Here is a 23,831-nt window from a genome sequence, read left to right on the forward strand (position 1 = left end):
ATAAGACCTAGAGCAAAGTGATCTTGGACTCAGGAAAGAACAAGGATATTCCTGGGATAATAATTTCTGAGGGTATGTTGAATATGAGAGATCTTATTTGCATATGCTAGGAAGTTAAGCCAGGTGAGTGAGATTTGTATCTACTAACAAAATTGTAAGACCATTGAGACACATGAGGGGAGAAGGGGAGGAGTTGGGTCCAATGTCCAAATATCTTCACCACCGTCTTACATTACAATAGCGAAACAGCTTAATCCTAAAGGGAATTACCTAAGAAATGTATTCTTGAACTGACCTTGAGATTAGGAGGTTACAGGACCCATGTCCCCATCCCCAGGATATGGCTAGGTGTTTATCCCCCATGTTATAGGCCTGTGCTGACCAGTATGCTGGCCATTTGTCACATGTGGCTATTGAGCATTAAAATGTAGTTTAAACTTGCATGTGTGATAAAACCTGAAATATACAATGAAAATAAAATACTTATATGAACTATCTCATTAACAATTTTTATTAAATTATGCTTTGAAATTACAATATTTTAGACCTACTAGGTTATTACAATTAATCTGACATGTTTATTTTTATACTTACTAATGTGGCTCCTAGAAATATTAAAATACAAACATGGCTTCTATTAAATCGCTGTTAGGACTTATCTGAGCAGTTGAAGGCATAGGGCTGTGTCATAACATAGGAGCCAGACTTGGAAGCTCATGCCAAAAATTCATTAAGGTGCAGGAGTTTGGATTTAGAGCTAATATTAGTATGAAAACATGACTAACCAGACAGCTAAAAACTAAATATCCAGGATATCCAGTGAAGTTTAAGTCACCGCATGCTCAATCTAGTGTTTTACAAAATGCCGCTCAACAGTTAATAACTGCTTATTTTTTATTTCCAAAATAAAAATGGCTGAAACGACATTAAGGTGCAACGTGGCAACAGACTAAAAGGCGTTTGCCAACAAATTTACAGGAAAATGCACAGAGCACACAATGGAGAGGATGTGAAAGAGACGTGAAAGAGACAACCATTACAATGAATGATACAATGTGGGAAGGTGCTGTGCAGTTGAATAAAAATACTTGTCTCTGTTTACACTATTTACTAAATCCCTTTGTGACACAGAGACCCATGAAGAAATACATTTTGGGAAACTATTACAAGAGATGATGCATTGCCTAAAATGTTTTGGAGAGGAGCTGTGGCTGTTTTGACTGGAAAAAAATAGATTCCAAAGCAAACTGGCAGGAAACCATTCTTTTCTTCAGTGATATTTGTTGGGTGTGGTACTGTGTCCCACTAAGGTACTACAGTCCCCAGCCTCCTTTGCAACTATGTATAGTCAAGTGGCCACATTCCAGACACTTAGATGAAGACCTTGGATGGAACTTCTAGGAGGCTTCCTTGAAAGAGAGAACAGAAAGCTAGAAATACAGCCCTTTTGATCTTGCTCTTCCTTTTATTCCTTCTTGGGTCCAGATGTGATGGCTAGAGCCACAGTAGCCATCTTGTTGCTTTGAGGATGGAAACCACAGAAAGGATATGGGAGCAGAAAGATAGAAAAAGCTTATGACACTCTGGAAGGTGAGTCTCGGGGCTTTTTCTGTGTGCGATAAAATTAGTGTGTTTTCACTTTTTTTTTTTTTTTTAACTGATAAAGGTAATTACAATTTTTTGGAAATCCCTGGCCTGTGGAAGAAGATAGAGTGTCCAGGATTGGAATTGGGGAATGAACAGAAAAGGGAAAGTAAAACAGACCACAGGAGGATAGGAGAGGGTTTGGGGAGACGGAAGACTCTCTTTTAGAACCGCACCAACCTCCATTAAGGGAATAATCAAACCTGACCACACCAAGGGGCTCTTTCTTGTCTCAGTTCCTTGGAGGCACCCTAGAGGTATCTTGATAAAGATAAAATAAAAGTCCTCCATGATCAGGCCTGGCTACCTCTCTGGTCTCGTTACCTGCCAATCACTCTTTCTTTTGGTCTGCCATTCCTTTTGAAGACTCGCTCAAACATTAATTCTTTATCAAGAGCAAAGTCAAGTGGAAGAATCAGAGAGATAAAAGCAGATAAAAGTAGATAGGCAGCATTAAAGCCATTTAGCTACCCGCTTGTGAGCAAGACCGAGAAGTCCTATCACTGCCCTATGGTTAAATTTTGATTGTGAAAGGTTATAAAACTCTCTTAACAGTAGAGCCAAGTTTTCATATAGAAAGAGTCCATTTATTTCACAGCGTTGTGCTGCCAGCTTCAATAGCAGCCTCATGGCTATTGAACTCACTTTCAACACAACAGTCAAAGAATGGATTTTTTCCCCCTCTTAAATATCAATTCCTTGCCTGTGAGCTCTACATATGGATTTCAGTTTTTGAACCAGAACAGTCAAGAAGCATCTCCATATCGTCGCCAAACAAATCCCTCAATTTTTCCAAAGGCAGATCCCCCAAATAAACTGAATTTAAGGCTGCTTGAACTCTTTATAAAATCTGAACCAGAAATCTTTGTCAGGTTTCAGTAATCCCTTCCACAGATATAGTGTCAAGATCTCCAAACTGCAAACGTCTGCCTTCGTCAGGAAAAAAATAAATAAACCTCATAAGTATACATGCACATGTGTGTATATGGTTGTGCGTGTATGCATATAAATGCTTCGAGGTAAAAGAGTAGGCTCCCTTAGAAACATTTCGTTTCTAAGAAAAGGAACAGAGCTCCACAGGTTATTGGATTTAAGTTTCCACAATGAATAAGACGGTCATGTGTTCAGAATCCCAGCTTTAGCTGCAATTAAATACTGACCTTGTTTCTCTTTCTTATGAAGGATTTGTATTTATGCCTGAATCCTGACTTGACAGATACGCAAAGGAGAATTAATTGTACATAGATAAAATTTCATTTTTCTTCTTTAAGGTTAATATTCACACTTCGCTTCCTAAAATTCTTAAATGGTTTATAGCCAAGGAATACAAAATTAGATATAAAATTATAATACTTCGGGAATGTAACTGAAAAGGAGCACAAGTAATAAATCCTATTATTGTAGCTGGATAATGCAGACGAGGGTCTATATTTACACTATTTGCAATGTGATCTTTTATTTGGAAGAGGTTTTAATTTAAAATGTAATTAAGATTATATCAGTAAGGGCTCTTTATATTGTACACCATAGGAAGCCCAACTCAAACGTAATGAAAGACTGTATTGACTCGCAAAATTGGAAAGTTCAGAATTAAGGCAAGCTTTGGGTTTTGTTTGACCCAAAGACTCACAATATCATCAAGCCTCATTTTCCTTCGATTCTTTCAGCTTCTCCCTCCTCTGTGCTTTCATTTCATCCTTAGGCTGGCTTGCCTCGTGGTAGGAAGATGGCCGCCAGCGTTTTCCAGAACTCCAGACTGGAGTCTTCACTTCCAGGTGAGGGATACTGCTTTTCCCCAAACCATGAGTTAAGAGTGTTAAGCTTCACATTGTATCATCCTTCAGTGTTTCAGCATCTCTAAAACTATAAATGTCACAGGAAGTTAGAATTATCTTGATTGACCTGGGCCAATTCTGACCTCTAGACCTAGGGGCCTGGTTAATCCCACATAAACCTTACGTCTGCTATTCAGGGGAAAGGGAATGAAACAAATTTTCGAGAGGCCACCAGAATATTCGTTACCAAAGAAGATAAAAAAGATATATATTTCTAAAGTGCAGTATTTACTTGCCTGAATGTCATGTCCAGTCATAAAACCATGACAATGTAAGGTCCCAGCACGGGAGAAACTCACAGATTTGATGGTGTAAAACTTACCCAAGGGGAGGAGATGGTGAAGTGACCAATAAATGTACTATTGTGTGGTAAGTACTGTGAGCAATAGAAACACAGTCTTGGAATTATCTGGGGCTTCAGAAGCTTGGATCTGAGTGCTGGATGCCTTCGCCACATTTCCTCAGCAACAAAGTGGGGATAAGATCTTATTATTCGCGGTGAGTTCAGCTGCAAGTAACACGAAACAAAATTCAAATTCTTTCACCATAAGAACAATCACCTCACGTTACAGAAGACCAGAATTGATAATTCGGTCACTTGATGGCCTCATTAAGGACCAAAATTCCTGGTGTATGTTGGTATTTTCCTTCAGTATTAGCCTTTTGTGTTTGCTAGATGACCAGCTCCTCATGTAGCCACACCCATAAGACCAAAAAGGAAGTCATGCATCTCTGTGGAGAGCAACAAAACTCTTGGGCAGAAGCCGTTTGGCACCTTGCCATCAGCAGACATCTTGTTTGGCCAGAATTGTACCATGTGTCCACATCTTAACTTCCGTCTGGTAGAACTAGTGGAATGGCATCCTTGGCCCAGACTCATCAAGGTTCATCCTCTTGAAATACGCAGAGAAAGGACTTTATCCCAGAACATGTGGGTAAACAAAGAAAACTTTTAACCAAAATCTGGAAGGAAATTCAGGAAGGAAAAGTTATGTAGAGTTGGAGGTGGAGACAAGCATGGACCAGATAGACTTGGGAAACTCTACCCAAATGCCCACTAAACCAAACTCACAGTTAGTGTATGAAAGGAGCTTATCCCACAGTTAGTGTGCAGTATGTGCAAGGGCTCAATAAATAGTTACTAACGCTGCTATCTATAGAAGATTCGTGTGATGTGGAAAGAAATCACACTAGAGGATGCACCAGTCTGAGTGTTGAAAACAGAAGCGTTGTGAACTTTCCTAGATGACAAATGACAAGGGAAGGAAGGAGGCCAGAGGCTATGGGGTTGGAGATAGTAGATAATTAAGTAGTTGCTAAGGACTTAGTTTCCAATTGGATCAGGAAGTCTAGAAAGATTGAACTTTCTGGTATGACACAACAGTATCTGTGGATAGATGTGTCATTTGCTAGGACAAGAATAAAAGGGAAGTGTCTGGTTAGATTGCAGGGTAGAGAGGCCAAGTTCAGGGATGGGAATGACGAATTTAAGGTGTCTTCAGAACATTCCAGTACAGACTTAATTGTAGTACAATCTGCTACTGTTTATTTAGTAGTATGTCATTCATTCATTCAACAAATATTTACTGTATACCTACTGTGCCCTTGGGTCTGAGCTCAATCCATTACAAGCATTGTTGTGTAATCTTCTTAAAATTATTTATGTATTTATTTATTTATTTATTTTTGAGAGAGAGAGAGAGAGAGACAGAGAGCAAGCAGGGGAGGGACAGAGAGAGAGAGAGAGAGAGGGAGAGAGAGAATCCAAAGCAAGCTCTGAGCTGTCAGCGCAGAGCCTGATGTGGGGCTTGAACCCACAAACCATGAGATCATGACCTGAGCCAAAACCAAGAGTTGGACTTTAACTGACTGAGCCACCCAGGTGCCCCATGTTATGTAATCTTCCAAACCCTGCTACAAGATAGTTGCCCAGTGATCTCCAACTGTTGCTTTTGAAGCCAATTTTGGAATCCATTCATTGGCGCATCACTGATAGTTAATTACATCGTTGGCAGCAGCATCCTCAAACACAAAAGCCACATTGTTTATGTTAACTCAGGAGTGAGGTTTTCTCTTGTTGTCATTAGAATCAGACCTGCAAACTCATTAACTTTGTCTCATTTATATACGCTAAAGAACCTGAAAATTAAGTGCATGAAAATGCGTTGAGTGAAATAGACTGATAACATATCACATCCAAATACATGCAAAGAAAAGCTTAATGTTGGTGCTATTTTGATAATAAATTATATATATATGTATATATATATATATACACACACACACATATATATATTTTCTGTGTATATTTATTATATATATAAAGTTAACATCTGTCAGAGCTTTATAAGTTATAAAGAGTTTTCATAGACATTATCACGCTTGATTCACAAGAAGAGAGAGTGAGACATAACCCCCCCCTTTTTTTAATGTATTTATTTTTGAGAGAGAGAGAGAGAGAGAGGAGAGAGAAACAGGATCCTAAATGGGCTCTGTGCTGACAGCAGAGAGCCTGATGTGGGGCATGATCACAAACCACAAGATCATGAGCCCAGCTGAAGTCAAAACGCTTAACCAACCGAGCCACCCAGACATGCCAAGACATAACCTTTTAATTAAACTTGTATTTTAAGATAATTGTAGATTTACATGGCTATAAGACATAATACAAAGAGATTCCAGGTACTCTAAATCCAGTTATCGATCAATGGTAACATTGCAAAGCTATTACAATATTTCAACCATGATATTGACATTGATGCAGCCAATATGCACCACATTTGTATCACCACAAAGTTCCCTCAGGTTGCTTCTGTGTTAGCCATACCCACTCCCCACTGCCTTATCCTCTCCTCAACACCTGGCAACAGCTAATCTGTTCTCCATTTTTAAATGTTCTGTTATTTTAGGAATGTGACATAAATGGAAGCATTCAGTGTGTAACTCTTTGTAATCAGCTTTATTCACTGGTGTAATCCTCGGGATATTCATCCTGGTATTGGGTGTATCAATAGCTCCTTCCTTGCTAGTGCTGAGTACTAGTCCATGGTGTAGATGTATCACAATGTATTCAATCACTCACCTGTTGAAAGGTACCTGTGTTATTTCCACTTTGGGGCTACTACAAATGTTCTTGCCCCTTTTTCTTTGTGAACAAATATCTTCATTCATATGGGATAGATGCTGAGAAGTAGAATTGCTCAGTTTTGCCGGAGTTGTAGATTTAGTTATTTAAGAAACTGCCACATTGTTTTCCAAAGTGGCCATACCATTTTACATTCCCACCAATAATGTTTGAGTGATCCAATTTCTCCATGTCCTCGCCAACATTTGGTGTTGCCCTTATCTTTTATTTTAGCTATGCTCACAGGTATGTAGTGATATCTCATTGCGGCTTTAATCTGCAATTCCCTAATGGCTATTGTTGTTGAGCATCTTTTTATGTGCTTATTTGCCATCTGTGGGTCGTCCTTGGTCACATGTCTTCTGGTTTTGTTTGCCCATGTCCTTACTGCTTTGTAGGGTTATACATTCTCAAATAATTTTGAGAATTCTTTATATGTTCTAGATAGTTGTTCTTTATCGGCTATGTGAATCGTAAATATTTTTACTCACCTGTAGCTTATCTATTCATTTTTTCAAAGGGTCTTTCATAGAGCAGACATTTTCATTTTGATGAAGTCTAATTTATCAACTCTTTTCTCTTATGGATGTCCTTTTGTTCTCAAGACTAACAATACTGGGCTAGAGCTACATTGCAAAGATTTCTCCCCCTATGCTTACTTTTCCAAACTTCGTATATCTTTACCCTCTACATTTAAGTCTGTGATCCATTTTGACTTAGTTTTTATATAAGATGGGGGGGTTAGGTCCAAGTTTTGCTTGTTTTCTTTCAGTTTTGGTTTTTACATAAGGAAGTCCACATGCTCTAGCATGATTTGTTGAAAAGACTATCTTCTCTCTGTTGAATTGCTTTTGTATGTTTGCCACACATCACTTGGGCACATTTATACGGGTCTATTTCTGGGTTCTGATTCACTGATCTATGTGTCTTCCTCTTTCTGCCATTACCATGCAGTCTTGATTACTGTAGCTTGAAATCAGATAGACTGAGGCCTCTCATTTTATTATTCTTTTTCAAAATTGGCTTAGGTATTTAGGTCCCTTTGCCTTTCCGTGTACATTTTAGAACAGGTTTTTCTTTCAGGACATTTTTCCATGCCAACAAAAAATCATGCTAGTATTTTGACAGGAATTGATTTAAAAGCATATATCAATTTAAAGACAATTGGTTTCTTCGCTACTTCAAGTATTCCAATCAGTGGATCTTGTGTATCTCTCCCTGTATTTGGGCCTCTCCTAATTTCTTTCATCAATGTTGTGTAGTTTTCAGCATACAAGTTCTGTATGTGTTTTGTTAAATTTATACCTATGTGTTTCATTTTTGAGCTATGTAACTGGCATTGTAGTTTTCATTTCAGTGTCTACATGTCCATTGCTACTGCACAGAAATATAATTGATATTTATGTGTTTATCTTATATCTTGTGACCTTGCTGAACTCACATTATTTCCAGGAAAGTTTTTGTAGATGGGATTTTCTACATAGACAATCGTGTCATCTGAAAATAGGGACAGTAATTTCTATTGTTCTATTCTAATTCACTGATTCATTCTTCCATCATTTCTAATCTACTGTGGAACACATCAAATGAGCTTTTCATTTCAGTTATTATATTTTTCAGTTCTAAATTTCCATTTAATTCTTCTTTATATTTCTCTTTCTTTGCTGAGTTTTCCTGCTTTTATTTTTATTTATTTTTAGGTATATTTCTAATTTCTTGTTGAAGCATTTTTATCATGGCTGCTTTAAAATCTTTGGTAGATAATTGTAATAGCACCATTTTCTTGGTGTTGGCGTTTGTTATCTTTTCCCATTCAGTTTGAGATCTTCCTGGTGTTTGATATGAGTGATATTCTAGAGAAACCTGGACTTTTTAAATTGTGTTGTGAAACTCTGGATCTTGTTTAAATCTTCTGTTTAAGAGTTTTGTTTGTTTGGTGTGTGTGTGTGTGTGTGTGTGCGCCTGCTTGGCTTTCAATACTGCTCCAATAGGTTGAGGGGCACCACACTGTTACTGACAGGTAGAAGTCAAAGTCCAGGCTGCCCATTTGACCTCCACTGACACCTGGCTGTGGTGTGGGGAGACTCTCATTGCTGGGTGTGGTTAGGAGTTCCAGCTCCCATGTGGTATCCACTGCCGGGAAAGTAGAGGTGACCTTCTTACTCCTGGGCAATAGTAAAAGTCCTGATTTTCCATGAGCTCTTGTCTGATAGCACCCCAATGGGAAATGGTAGAGACACCTTATCACTGCAGGATAGGGGTAGAAATCCAGGCTCTCTACATGGTCTCCACTCACAGCACAGAAGCGGGAAGGGGCAGAAGGGGGCGCTCTACTGGCCAGTGGCGATGAAAGTCCTGTCTTTCTACTTGGCCTTCTCTAACCCCACCTTAGCAGGGGGGGTTGGGATCCCTCATTAAAACTACACAAGCATGGAAATCCATGCTCCCCTTTTGGTCTTTGCTAGTATGGGTGGAACCACAATATCTTATGTGGTATTTTGATGGAGTATAGCAGTTACCGTCTAAAATTTTTCTATTTTGCTAGATTGCCTCCTTTCTAGTCTTTTGGCTGGAGTTTTGTTTTTGTTTTTTAGTCTTACCTGTTGATGTTTCCTGGTTGTTGGCTTCTTTAGCTCCGAGTATGAGCTTTTGGGGAGGGGCAGAGGGGAGGACTGAGAAACTCACCACCATGTGGTTCCTCAGGTTCGAGGTCCCTAGTTGGTTTTACTGCTTTCCACCTTCCATAGTCTTCCTATGTTTTCCTACATATAGAGTCCAAGGTTTTTACTTGTGCTAATCAGGAGGTATAGGGAAAAGTAGCTCTAAGCCATCTTTGAAGTGGAAGTCTGATGTGATTATCAACTTGACTTTAAACTTAAAATCAATCAGGCTCAGAAATGTTGGATAAATTGCTCAGGGTCTCCAACCTAGAAGGTGGAAGATAGGAAAAAAGGGTCAAGAATCAGAACTCTGACGTGAGATGGATTGGGTCTGGTTCCCAGATCTATCATTCACTCTAAATATTATTAGTAAACTTTTTTTTAAATCAAAAACCCCTTTGAAAATCTGATGAAAGCTATGATCCCCTCTTTTGACAAACACGTGTACGTAAATTCATACAAATTATTGCACATCATGGTAAATTCCATGAATTCCAGATTAAGATCTCCTGTTTTGGAGAAAAGTATGCTATAGGCTTGCATGTAGGGAAGAGAGAGGCCACACTTGTGAAGCAGCAGCAAAGAATCACATCCTAAATGGTCATTCACTGGTCCAAGAACGGACCTCAGGATCAGACGGCTGTGAGGCCATGCAGCAAGGAGAGGGCAACCATGGGGGCATCATGGGAGTGCCAAGAGTAGGGGGTTAAACTGGATGGCATCCCCCTACCTTACCAGCGCTCTACTGTCTACCCCCACCGCATCTCCCATCCCAGGAGTCTCCAGGGATGACTCTCCTGGACAGGCAGTTCCACTGGGCTCCTCTGTGTGTGAAGACACTGTCCACTAATGGTCAATCACCATGATGCATGGGCTGTAGAAATGCTCCCAGGGCATTCTGGCTCCAGAGCACTCTGGCCCCTTCTGGATAGGGAGCAAGTGACAGTACTTGAAATTTTGGGGTGGACTTAAGCATATCGGTATACCCTGAGCCAGGAGCAGACATGAGAGCCCAGTGTAGGGACATGTAAGTCAGCAAAAAAGAGAGTTGAAGAAGTCCCTGAGGAACAGAAGAAAGAAAAGTCAGGTAACCAATTGGTGTTCTGGCTCTTACTAGCTGTGTAGTCTCAGGCAAGTCACTAATGTCTTGGAATCTCGCTTTCATCGCCTGCAAAACGGAGTTCATAATTTCTTGCCCTGTCAACATCATGTGGTTTTCGTGAGGCAAAAATAAGATCTGGTGTGTGGGGACTCTTTGTGAATTGGAAAATACTACCCCAGCATTATTTTCAGGTCTGGCTGGAGATTGTACACTTCACCCAGAAGTAGAATTTTATCTACAGAATCGTTATTTTTCTGTAAAAGATATTCATGTAAAAGCCCTGATTTGAAAACCTATAAAAGGTCTATGGTAAGACCAAGATCGAGTTTTCTTTCCTTAGAGAAAAATGTCCTGGGGAATATGGGTGTTCCCCATGAAAGAAACAAATACGTTTCATGGGAGCAGATGGTTGAGATGAAGGAAAAGTAGAGCATAACAAGAGGTGTCTATAAAATCAGTCAAATAAAACATGAAGTGTTGGGAAAATAGCCCAGTGTTTTAATTGTCTTTCGGGAGTTGATTTTGTGTGTGGAGACAAAAGATAATGATAAATGTCAAAGGCAGCCTCTCTGAACTACTTCCTCTGGAATTCTAAAGAACGAGTAGCATTCTGATAGCCCGTAGGTGAGGAATGACTGCAAGGAGCAGATGGTTTGATGTTGTTATGACTTGGCGATAAGCACTCACCATGGCAATTCTAAACAAGAACCAATGGGTCTATTGTCAACTTCAGGAAGGAGGCACCCCTTTGAAATGCCCGAAGGCACATGTAGCACATGCTTTTCCAATGATTCAGTGGGTTAATAATTAATCACCTCTTGAGACTTTTGCAAATGATTATGCAAGAGCGCATTTCACACTGTGAATTCTTCACCTCTGATACACTAAAGCATAAGTGTTTTGTTACCAAATATTCTTTGCAATTGTTCTTAGCTGTTAAACTAAAGCTTCTGCGTTTATAGAACTGCTGTGAACTGACTCAAGGCATTTTGTCATTGCCAAACGTTTGCATATGTTTGGTGGATGGGGGAAATTAGAAATGGGTTGAGAACCCAAGGTCTCCCCATGTCCTTGCCACCAGGTAACACTTAACACTGGAAGCAAGTCTCAAACTGAATTCTGCTACACGTATGTATATTTATTAAGTAAGCCAATGTCCACCTCCTCTGTGGAAAAGTGAAGTCTCTGCTCTCTGTCCTTTCACACACTCTGAAAGTATTTTGCAGGAAATAGTCACTCCAGGAAAATGTGACCGTTTTCTAGCAGTAGGATTCAGTTAATCTGAGATCAAGGGTCAGAACCTTCCAACAGAAGCCAAACACAGGATACTGGGTTAGGCCTGGGGCTCCCTCTTTAAGCCAATTTATATGTCTTGAGCAACAATCATTTCACCAACAAAAATTCATTTCTGACTTCCACATGACACTTAGCAAACCGGCTGGAGTTGATCTAAGATAAATATGGCAAAAACTGCTTAGGGGTGCAGTCTCGCTAAGAGCTTTCTAGATGCCACCGTTACTCACAAAATATTTCCCTTTGACTAGGGTACAAAAGTTTTATCAGAAGATCTCAAATATTCATCGAGTCTAGCACGCATGCGTATTACATGCTCTGAGATGTGTAATACCATGAAATCAAAGTATAAATTAAAAGTATAAATTAATATGGTTATATCATTATTTTTCTGAGACCAACTAAATAAACTCACGTTAAGGTATAATTTTGTGAGCCGATGAACCAGTACCACTAAGTAATTTTGTATTTCTGCAAAATGAACAACTAAAACAGTTTGTTGTAATTTAAAGCAATAACTTAAGTTTGACTAAGTGTCTAACTTTCAAGTCTTATAATATCATTTGGTTAATAACTACTTATTCAACTGAATGATAATCATAATAAAATTTTAAAAATAAAAATAAAAAATGAAACCTCTTTTGTTGCAGTTTTCTTTTTTTTTTTTAAACTTAAAAATCAGAGATGCACATTTACCAGGGTGAAATTGATCAATGTAACTATCAAAAATATAAACGTTCTCTTGGGAGATAAAATCTATTTTCATTTATTTATACCATTTTCACTTATGGGAAGCATTTTTCAACAACGTAAGAGGAAGTTTATGCTGGTGTTTAAATTCCACGGCAGGTATTTCTAGCCTCATTTGGTAGTCAGGCATTGAGGGTGTTATGGATTTTATCTCCCAGATTCACAATCTGTAGAGTCTCAGTTTTTTAATATCACAGATTATGGAGTCTATTCATTGCATCATCTTATCATTCACGGGTATTTATTGAGCAACAAACATAAATCATGCACAGGAAGCTAAAGATGTGAAAAACACAGTTCCTGCCTCAAGAATGCCACAGTCTATGGGGAAATCTAAGGGGTGGCCACTGTAAGGACAGTAGATGACAAAGTGGCTTAGAGCCGGGGATATGCAGCTGGTCTCTACTGGGCTGGAATTCTGGCTCTGTTGTTACTCAACCTCTGTGTGGTTTAGTATCCCAACCTGTAAAGTGGGCATGATAATACCACGTACCTCATAGGATTGCAGTGAGGGCTATGGGCATTTATTTATATTAAAAACTCAGAACAGTGTGCAACATAAAATGTGCTGGGCGACCAATGTTGGTTACAATTATTAAGCAGGATGTTTTGGGAACCATCTTCTGCAAGACTATCCCTCTGCTTCGTCCCATGTCACTTCAGACACCAGTTTCTGCCAAACTGAGCTCTTTATATATTTCTTATCCATTGATTTCCCTCCATTCCCATGCTCCTTTGGCTCAGACTTGTGATTTCACAGTTGTTTTCCCGACATAGTCTTACACCCTCAGATGCATCCTTCAGACTTTTAATCACTATTTTGAAAATCTTATCTGATTAGTTCTGATCATCTCCCTCCCTTGATCAAAATTTCCTTCAATGTTTTCATCACCTGACATATGAAATATAAACTCTTTAGCTTGACATAAAAAAAAAAAAAAAAAAAAAAAAGGGCTTCTCCAAGCCCAAGCTACTCTGGGCCACTATTGGGTTTTGAGATTCCCTGTTAATGTCCACAACTAGATAACTACTAAAATGAAATAACAAAATTTTGGTTCACTTACACGTTTGCTACGTATAAGCAAACATATACATGGAAATATGCATTTCTTTATGAATGCAAATACATAAAAAATGTAATTGTGTGATTTCCAAGATAATTGGAGAAATCATACAGTTAAGGCATAATTGATGTGATTCTGTATTTGGTACACAGATTGACAGCCATGTGGTGACTGGAACATCTCCTTCTTTCCATTTCATTAGTGGACTTCTCTGTATTAGAATTTTGACTGGAACTGACAGTCGACATGATATCAGTTATGATGTCTTGTGATTCTGCAATCTGGACTGGGATCACCTTGCTGATTTCTATCCCCTCTGGCATTTGCTGGGGCTGGGAAGTCCAAGATGGCTTCTTCACTCATGTGTTTGATGCCTCTATTAGGAGGACTGGAATAGCTGGTGGCTGGTTGGGTATCTTTCTCCATGTGGCCTCTTATGGGGTTCACTTGGGCCTCCTCACAGCATATGGCTGCAGGGTATTCAGACTTCTTACCTGCTAACTGGTTTCTGAGAGAAGTCTCTCTTTGAGGCCAGCCCTAGAACGGGCACTGTATCATTTCTACCATGTTCTATAGGCGGAAGTAAGTTAGAAAGCTAGCCTGGATTCAAGGAGAGAGAAAAGAGAAAATAGGATCCATCCCACCTCTTGAGGAGCAACTGTAAGCCAGTGAGGAAAGGAAAGGGTCATAGCCATCTGTGAAGACTACCTACCATACTCAGATAATGTCTAAGTTGAGGTGGTTACTTATATTGGTTCAGTAGTTCTACTTTGGGATACTTTTGGCCTTCTGTCATTGTTGAAAGGTGACTGTATCCCTGTAACTGCTTCAGCCTCCCCTAATTATGTTTAAAGGTAAGAAACAGGAGTGGGAAGAGTGGCTTTCCTTGGAAAGAAAACTTTCTCACAAGCCCCAGTAGTATTCCTTTTTATATTTCTTTGCCCAGACAAACCAGGACAGGCTCTTTGCCTAAGACACAGTTAAATCCATATCCTAAACAAAATTAGACTCTGATAACAAAGCAGGAAGGGGAAGAATAAATTTTGTGCAAGCCAGCCATGGTGTTGGCTGTATTCTATAACTTCCTAAATAATCAAATGTGTAGATGATGCCAAGAATCTAAATTAAAGCTGCCTTGCCCTCCTCACCTCCAGCCCCATGATGGACCCCATGATGGTTTTTGCCTGTGAGAACCCTTTGCCTCTAGTGGGAGGAACTCCACACTCAAAAGGCAAAGAACATGAATTCGGGGGGCGGGGGGTGCAGAACTGGGGCCAAAAAATACAACCTAAAATCCCTTCAAATCTGTACTCTGGGCATTTTAAACTCCTTGTATTTCCCGGCCCAGTCTACGCTCATACTTCCCCTTGTCTTCTCATGGCTGATCTGTGTATCTGCAACATGCTTCCTCAGGCCTTCATGGCCTGACCATGCTTCAGGATTCAGCTCAAAAGGCACTCCTTCCCTGCGGTCTTCTCTCACTCTCAGGCTGGTTCTTGGCCCCTAGTGCCCGCTTCTGTCGTAGCCTGAGCTTATCACTGTTGTGACAATTATATTATCAGGGCTATAGATAGACCCTAATGCCCACTTAGTTCAAGAAAGTAAAATAGAAGTTAACTCTTAGCTGATTTTTAATGTTTCTAGCTTGGGCTATCCATTGGAGTTGGAGCCTTTATACAATTTTCTCTCAATTTTAACTTTAGAAAGAGGTAAAGGAGGAGGGAAGGGTCAGAGAGAGAGGGGGAGAATCCCAAGCAGGCTCTGCACTGATCATGGAGGCTCAGTCCCCTGACCCTGAGATCGTGACCTGAGCCAAAATCAAGAGTTGGATGCTCAGCCAACTGAGCCACCCAGGCACCCTTTTTAACATTTATAAAAAAATTTTTTTTAAAGATAGAGCCTTTTCTCCATATGGGGAATGTACCAAGGGGACATGCACTTTAGAGTCCAATTTTAAAATTATGAGTGTATGCGATGCCAGTGGAACATCCATGAAGAGTCGAGTAGGCAAATGGAATAATGTTAGCTTAGGTGAAATTAGAGCTTGATGATTAGATTTAGAAATCATCACGTATTAGTGAAGCCATACAAATGCATGTGTTCCCAGGAGGAGTGAGAGAGGGGCAGAGAACAGAGTTGGTAAGCACTAGCATGAGACCAATGAGCGGAGGAAAACAAACCTGCCAAGATATTGAGAAGGAACAGCAGGAAATTGGGCGCACTAATCTGCTAGCACTCCCGTAACAAAATACCATAGACTGGGCAGTTTAAGCAGCAGAAATCTACTTCTCACACTTCCAGAGGCTGGAAGTCCAAGGTCGAGGCGTTGGTGGTTCGGTTTCTCCTGAGACCTCTGTTCTTGGCTTGCAGGTGACTGACTGCCTTCCACGGTGTCTTCACGTGGCGTTTTCTCTGTGTGTGCACTTCTGCCTCCCTGGCAACTCTTTTTATGACGATACCAATCGCATGGGGTTAGGACCCTAGCCTCATGAGCTCTTTCAATGTTAATTATCTCTTCAAAGCTCCTATCATCAAATTTAGTCATATTGTAGGTTAGGGTTTCAGTGTATGAATTGGGGAGGATATTATTTAGTCCATAACATAGGAATGGAAGGGCAACACTGAAGTCAAAGGAGAGAGAATGCCAAGGGAGAGAGGTGAGCAGGCTCCTACTATCCAAGGTAATAGAGCAAGAAGGCAGGTAAGCCCCTGATTGGAATATGCCCACCCATGGCACAAGTTAAAGACAAGATGTTTGCTAAGCAAAAATACTTTCCAATGGAGAGGTGACTGCCATGGGCTGACCAATGAGTAAGGGAGGAAGTAGTGATAGCAGAGGGTGGGCTCTCACCAGCCCATAGTCACCCAAAATAGTGTGATGATCAGGCTGGTCAGGTGGTTAGGATCGACCACTTGATCAACTTATTCTAGAGTGTAGACTCTGGAGCTAGACAGGCGTCAGCATAAACCTGGGCTCTGTCCCTTACTAGCTACGTGAACTTTGCCAACTCTCTAATCTCTATAATCCTCAGTTTCTTCACCCGTGAAGTGAAACTCAGATCACTACTGCAAGGACGTGCTCCCAAATGTTAACAAGTGATTATATTTGGGTGATAGAGTGAAGGATCTTTTTATCGATTTCTGCCTTTGGCTTATCTCTATTTTAGGTTTTTTTCCACCTAAAGTGAATATACATTATTTTTGCAATTTAAAACACAACTATGTTTTCTCCAAAAGAAACAATTCCTGCTTTCTCTAAACATGTGGTATAATAGCAGGTTTTATTAATATCTGTAGAGAACTGCAAATAAGGGGATGGATGAGAAAAACAGATATTCTCATTTTTTCCCTTTATCGAAGACAGGAAACATACATGGAGTACTGTAGGGCGCAAAGTGTGGTTCAAATTTGAAAAATGAATAATCTATGTTTCCAAGGGTTTTGCAAGTATGTGTGTGTGGGGGTAGGATTCCAAAAAAAAATAATGAATAATTATAACGCACTCCGTGTCAGAATGGGATAAACATTACAAAATAGGTCAAATAAACGAAATGCTCCTTGGGTTCCCTCTGGGAGAGGAGAGATCATTTGAAGCTGAGGAATCACAAAATATTTCCTGGAGGAGCGAACATCACGTAAGATTCTGAAAGGGGTGGGTGGTTCTCACACATTCAGTATTGTCTCAGTGTTCATTGGTCTGTTTCACAATAGAAGGAGAATTGGTCAAGAGATAAGAGCTGAGAATGCAGAATAGGATTGATTTCTATGAAGAGCAGTCTTCTGTCAACTGCTTTGGTTGCCAGTAACCTCAGCAGCTGTGTGTCAAAAAGTTGAGGGGAGTGGAAAGTTCTGGCTTATCACAACTGGAAAATGCAGGGCTTAAATTAACCATTTTGATTCAGTGCAATTGTGTGTGTGTGTGTGTGTGTGTGCGCGCGCGCGTGCGCTCAGAGGTTGTAAAACTGGAAACGTGAAGACACTCAAGCCGTTTAACTTTGGTTCAACTTGGTTTTTATTGTTTTTCAAATTGGTAAGGGCCTAAAAATTACTCTTTGTTTTTTAAGTCCCGAGGAGTTGGGGTTTTAATTTTTGCTTCTATCTGCAAATGGCCCCAAGTTTTGCATATGTCTATTAACTGAAAATTATATTGAGTCAAATATAAAACTCTGTGTGAAAGCAATGTTTTAACTGAGAGTATCAGACTTCTTTTACGGCGAGAATCCCAAAAGGAAGGTCATACTGACAAATGTTTAAGATTGCCAAATTGCAGTATGTGTGAGTTTACAGGCCTCTGATTTCATCGGGCTGATGGTTTCTAAAGGATGAGTTTGCATTTGGCAATGCTGAATTCAGACTCTCAATTTCACAGGAGATTGGGGATTAAATCAGAAATGTTAAAGGCAAACAACATTAAAGTCAACATTACTAACACATGATGGCAAAGGCCCTCCTCTCTGCCACGGAACTGAGTATCTTAAACCTGGCCTCTGACAATGTAAAACATCTGTTTTTGCATTAAATATAGGGGAAAAAAAGTCTTTGGGATCACCTGGGCATTTATTTGCTTCTCAGTATGTCTGGAGGAGTAAGGAAGTATATGTAAGCTGTCCAGAGGAACTTGGGCAAATTTAGAAAAAAAAAAAGAAGAGAGAAAATACCCACACACTTCTCCTTTTTAAAGAAAAGGAAGTAATAGTGACATCACCTGTAGCTAAAAACTAGCCTGTTTACATCTCAATTTATTAGGTAATAGAATGCCTTCTCCAGAGCTGTGGAATAAGTAGGGCACTGAAGTCCAATTTTCTTCTAAATCTTTATTAACTCATTCTTTCATTTATCCAACAGCTATTTATTAAACACCTGTTACATGCTAGGAACTAAGCTCACAATGGTGAGCAGAGGGAAAAATTTAATCCCTGTCCTCAAACAATTTGGACTTGAGCTGGGGAGAGGAATAGAAGTGAAAGAGTGACACCGATAATGACACAACGATACCTGTAGTAAGTGTTAAAAATGAGAAGCATAAGGGTGCCAAGAGAACACAATAAAAAGTCTATTCAGAGAGGTTAGGGAAATCGTGTCCATCAAGGAAGTTGGGATTTACCAAGAAGACGAGGAATTGGCTGGGTGAAGAAGAAAGGAAGAACAGAGAGAAGGAAGGGGGCCCTGGGGGTGGCTCTGTACAAGAGGAGTAGTGGACATGCTCTAGGGAATTTGGAGAAGGCTCTCAGCAGGAGAGGAAGGGAATTGAAGGATCGAATTTCTACCCTCTCTCAAGAGCAGTGGGAAGCCACTGAATGCATTTAATCAGAGGACTGGGATAATTAGGTTTGCACTTTGAAAAATGGACGTTAGCTCTGATTTGAGAAATTGGGTGCCCAGAATGGCCAGGACTGGGGATGGGTGGTTGGGAGACTCCCGCCCAAGGGTTGGCAGTGGAGAAAATGGCAAGAAGCAGATTTTGAACTCCACTTTCCTTGGTGGCTCAAGTGGCACCAGCTTTGGCGAGGCTGTGGTTGAGCAAGAAGATGCCCGGCCCCTCCTGGTTTCCCTGCACTTCCAGCATCCGGAACACAAGAGGGCTGGGAAGCGGCCTTTTCCTAAGAGACATTCAGAGGCAGCTTCCAGGTTGGGTGGAACAATGGTGACAAGGCTGATGGCTTCAGGATCAAGCAAATGAACTCTTAGATTGACAGGGAGGTTTTCCGGCGTTGGGTTTCCCGGGAGAGCTATTTGCTTTCATTCCCAATGAACCTGGCCACCTGCCTCTGCAAATGTTTCTCTCAGATAAAGGAAATAAGTTCATTGTGTAACCTGCTGGAAGATCTCCTGACCAGAGAACCTCACACGGTTGGAACTGGGATGAGCATGTAATTAATTCCCTACCCAACCAAGACGCTTGGGAAAGGAAAAGGGGCTCCTTGAATGATCGAACTTCAAAACAGGTGTGCGCATGGATCTCTTCCGGCAAACCTGGTCAGCCTAGCAAGAAGGGAGGGTTCAAGGTTGCCCCAGCTTTCCCTGTTGCAGAGGCGCTAAGGCTTCTCTCTTCACAGGCAGTATTGGAGTGCAAACCCTGGCACTTCTCTCACTCCTGGGCCACTCTGATATTAACATTTATTGCCATACTCCATCCATTCTGCACATGACATGTCCCACCACTATCCCTCTGTGGTGGCTGCTCCTTTACACTCACTGAAGCGCCCCCACCCCCACCCCCCAGGAAGGGGCAGTTCAAAACGGGAAGCAGCACCCCAGAGCTCCTCAGAAACGCTGCAGCTTGGGGGGCCTGGATCAGACATTTTACATTTTAGCAAGATACTCATTTGGTTAACACGCACATTAAAGCTTGAGGAAAAAAAGGGGGGGAAAAAAAGGAAAAAAAAAAAAAACTTCCGGACTTGGACCTACAGTAAGGAAAACATTTCACAACGAAACAAAAGTTTCTCGAGGCGCTACTTGCTATTTAATTTGAAACAAAACTGCGCTCACGCCTCAGATTTCGGCATCCGCTCGCGGGGGCTGCACTTGGGGGGCTGAACACACGATCCCGGAGCACCCGGGAACAATGCAAAGGGGGGTGTGCGGAGGGGGAGGATGCTTGGGGCGGGAGCTCGTGCAAAGCGTGCAGACTCGCGGTGTTCGGCTACTTTCTGAGACGCGTGCCCTTAGTCACGCGGGGGGGGCAAACGCTCGGAGCCAGCGACTCCTGAGGGCGGCGGGGGCAGCTGAAAGTTTGCCAAAGCCCTCGGAGGGGCCGGTCTCAGGGACGTGATTGGCAGGCAGGAGAGAGAGCGAGGGCTGAAAGCCGAGCGGAGGGAGAAGGCTCTCGGGCGGCGAGAGGTCCTGCCCAGCTGTTGGCGAGGAGTTTCCTGTTTCCCCCGCGGCGCCCGGGCGAAGTTGAGTGAGTCACTCGCGCGCACCGACCGACGACACCCCCGCGCGCGCACTCGCCGGGGGCAGGAGCCGGCCTCCTGCGCAGCTCCCCTCGGCCGCCGGGGGCCTCCCCGCGCCCCGCCGGCCTCCAGGCCCCCTCCCGGCTGGCGAGCGGCGCCGCATCTGGCCCGCGCATCTGCCCGGCCGGCCGGCGCAGGGTCCCGAGAGGGCGCGGCGCGGGGGCGCAGCCGGGGCTCCGGGAGGCGCCGTCCGCTGCGCTCCGGGCTCGGTCTATGACGAGCGGCGGGGGCTGCCATGGGTCGGGGGCTGCTCCGGGGCCTGTGGCCGCTGCACATCGTCCTGTGGACGCGCATCGCCAGCACGATCCCGCCGCACGTTCTGAAGTCCGGTGAGTGCCCCCTCCCCCCGCCCCAGGCGGGCTCGGCGGGGCGCCGGGGGTCCCCGCTGCGCTTGACAGGCGGCCCCGGGCGCCCGGCGCTCGGGCGGAAACGGCAAAGTTCCCTCGGCGGCACCCACGCAGCCCGGGTCCCCGAGGGGCGCCGGGGTGTGCGTTTCTCTTTCGGAAGAGGAGGAAAGTTCGAGGGGAAGGGGGCGCGGGGCACGTCGGGCCCCCTTTGTGCGGCCAGGAAAGGCGTTGCGCCGGCCGCGGCCGAGGCGCGCCCCCACCCCCGGAAAGGGAAGTTTGAGAAGTTGCTTGGGCATCCGAAGGAGGCAGGGGAGCCGCGCGGCCCGGAGCCGAGGCCGCCGAGCAGCCAGAGCAGCTGGCGCACCTGGGGTCGCCGCGGCCCGGGCCGAAGCCGCGCGCCCACCCGGGTCTGGCCGAGCCACCCCCCTTCAGTGGCCAGCGAGTCCAGCCTTCGCTCGGGGGAGGCGCCGCACGTCGCCCCAGGCCGGCTTCTCGGCCCGCAGTCGCTGTCTGCAAGTTTCAAGGAAAGAAACAATTTCCCGAGGAAAGCTCTCTGGCCCCGCTGATGGCTGGGCGTGGACGGGGAGGGGAGCAGGGATGGTCAGGTGGAAGGCGGGGAATTACGAACTCAGTGCCTACTAGGTGCTGGGTGCTGGAGATGGGGCCTGGAGCAAGACAGCCCTGCCTTCCCTGAGTTGATGGGTTCTGGAAAGGTTCGATTCCTGACCGTCCGTACGCTTCCTAGAGGTTTCTGAAGGTGAAAAATGCAGGAATTGAGTTCTTACTGACTTGCTGCGGAAAGTGCGGAACCCCCGGGACCTTAGAAGTTAAAGTTTTTGCAGCTGTGATTCCGACGACTGAGTGTCTGCAGCTGGGGTCAAGGTGAACTGAGTATTTGGACCTTTCGAGGCCTCAGTTCCTTCATCTGTAAAATGGTTACATTGGGATGGTTTTACATCCCTTTCATTGGTAGCGCTTGTCGCTGCCTTTCCCCTTCGGTGATTGGGAGATGCCTTGCGTAGGTAGATTTGGGACGAAGTGTAGAGGATCTGACAGGCCACATCACCTCCAGGTACTTGCTTGTTTTTCCCAAGGGGCCACAGGCAGACTTGACCTTTATGTTTGTCCAGAAGAGAGAAGCACCGGGTTCTACATGGTACCTTTCAGAGGATTTGAAGTGGGTTGAGAACTTTTTAAAATGATGCCTCATACGGAACGTGGCATGGAGATGGGAGTTTTCAGTGGAATAAGGCAGAAGAACTGTTGTAAACATAACGTCCTAACGCGCATTTGAGTTTCATAAGATCCTAGTATTTCATTCTTGGATGTTTTCCGACGTTGCAGCGCCACAATGTTCAACTGTCTCTGATTATATTCCAGATACTTAAAAACTGAACTATATTTTGCTAGTAAAGCTTTGAAACAGCACCCTTTCATTTTCCGAGTGCGTTAAAAGTCATTAAAACTCTTCGTTTCCGATTACGAAAGAAGGAGATCAGCAGGCCCTGATTTGGTTAGGTTTTGTTTACGAGGATAAGATTTATGAATTTTCAAATTCCAGACCCAGTGGTTCATGAGTCCGTTTCATTTCATCTGTATACACATTTTTAAACAATTAGCTTAAGAGCCTAGTGGCTTTTCATTCGGGCTTTTGAACAGTTTTGCAAGACCCACAGGTTTCCTATTTTGATGGAATTAAAGTTTCCGAATTTGAACTAAGGAATCACTTTGAATGTGGGCTCATTTGAAATTAATTTTCAAGGATAGTTGAAGGTTGAAGGTAGCCATAATGAGCACAAGAAACCTACCTTCCACTTGCATTTTGATTTTCCATGTGAGTAAACGGTTTCAGGATCTTTCTAAACTAACTGGTAAACTGTCCAGGCTTTTTCAGAGCATCTTAATGTGTGATAAGATGGGAGGAAATGAGATTGTTTACCGTGTCTTGTTAGGTCATCTAAGTAAGTCCCATCTTCTGTTTGGCAGACTGATAAGTGGGCAGAGGATTTCAGCATAAGAACGAACTTCTCGAAGAAATGTTCTTAAATCCTGTTTTGTTTGTTTCGTAGACCCACTCTTCCCGAATGCCCCAAATTAAGTAATTACTCTTTAGGCGAAAATCTTACATGTCGAAAAACTCTTCAGATCTGAAAAATGCCGCTTGTACTTTTCAAATCCCTGACAAGAGATTTCTGTGGCGGTCTCAGTGCTGGTAAAAGTGTCACACAGATAAAGTTCTTTCCTAAAATCATGCTATGTACTTACTTTGTCAAGGTCAGAGACTAGAGATTGCTAGGCCCGGAATTTGATCTTTGGTCCTATTGCTTTTCAGAAAACACATTTATACCCCTAGGCCACTTCCTTTAATATAACAGCTTACTTTTCACCCGTTATGGTTTATACAAAAAACTCATCATAGTTTGGATTTATTGCCTTTTATCAAGGTAGCACCCCATGGTGATGAGTCCTCATTACAGTCTGTGTAGCTATCATAACTGCTACAAGGTTGCCATTTTATTTTTTTAAATGTTTCTTTATTCTTGAGAGAGAGAGAGAGAGAGAGAGAGAGAGTGGGGAAGGGACAGAGAGAGAGAGAGAGGGAGACACAGAATCCGAAGCAGGCTCCAGGATCCGAGCTGTCAGCACAGAGCCGGACGTGGGGCTTGAACCCAGGAACCACAAAATCATGACCTGAGCTGAAAGTCAGACGCTTAACTGACTGAGCCACCCAGGTGCCGCACATGGTTTCCATTTTAATTTACCAATCCTTTGTTACCAATGCTACTTTAAAATTTTTTCTTTATTTTTTTTAACCCAAAGTTTCCAATTAAGAATGCTACCTCATTGGTGCCATTGTAAAAAGTGGCCAGTACTCATTCTGTCTTCTCAGTATTTATGGAGTATGTTCTCGTGCCAGGCTCAGACCTGAAGACACTGTCCTGAATGAATAAGATGAGACTTGGTCTTTGCTCTCATTGAGTTTAACGTTTGGGAGGGTGTGAAAGGCCTCGTGCAAGGACTTTGAAAGGCCTCCATAAACAAGGGCACATAGTTTA

At 42.7% G+C, this 23,831-nt stretch overlaps 1 protein-coding gene across 1 annotated transcript in view; it reads left to right on the forward strand.

The window, feature by feature from the left end:
• The first annotated feature begins 20,452 nt into the window (after window positions 1–20,452).
• Window positions 20,453–23,831, forward strand: part of TGFBR2 (transforming growth factor beta receptor 2) — a 90,865-nt gene continuing 87,486 nt past the window's right edge. Inside the window, exon 1 of the mRNA XM_042956240.1 lies at window positions 20,453–20,757. Within this exon, the coding sequence (XP_042812174.1) occupies window positions 20,664–20,757 (94 nt within the window). The 5' untranslated portion in view covers window positions 20,453–20,663. The remainder of the gene's footprint in view (window positions 20,758–23,831) is intronic.

This window comes from Panthera tigris, chromosome C2 (genome assembly GCF_018350195.1).
Source record: "Panthera tigris isolate Pti1 chromosome C2, P.tigris_Pti1_mat1.1, whole genome shotgun sequence".
Lineage (NCBI taxonomy): Eukaryota > Metazoa > Chordata > Mammalia > Carnivora > Felidae > Panthera > Panthera tigris.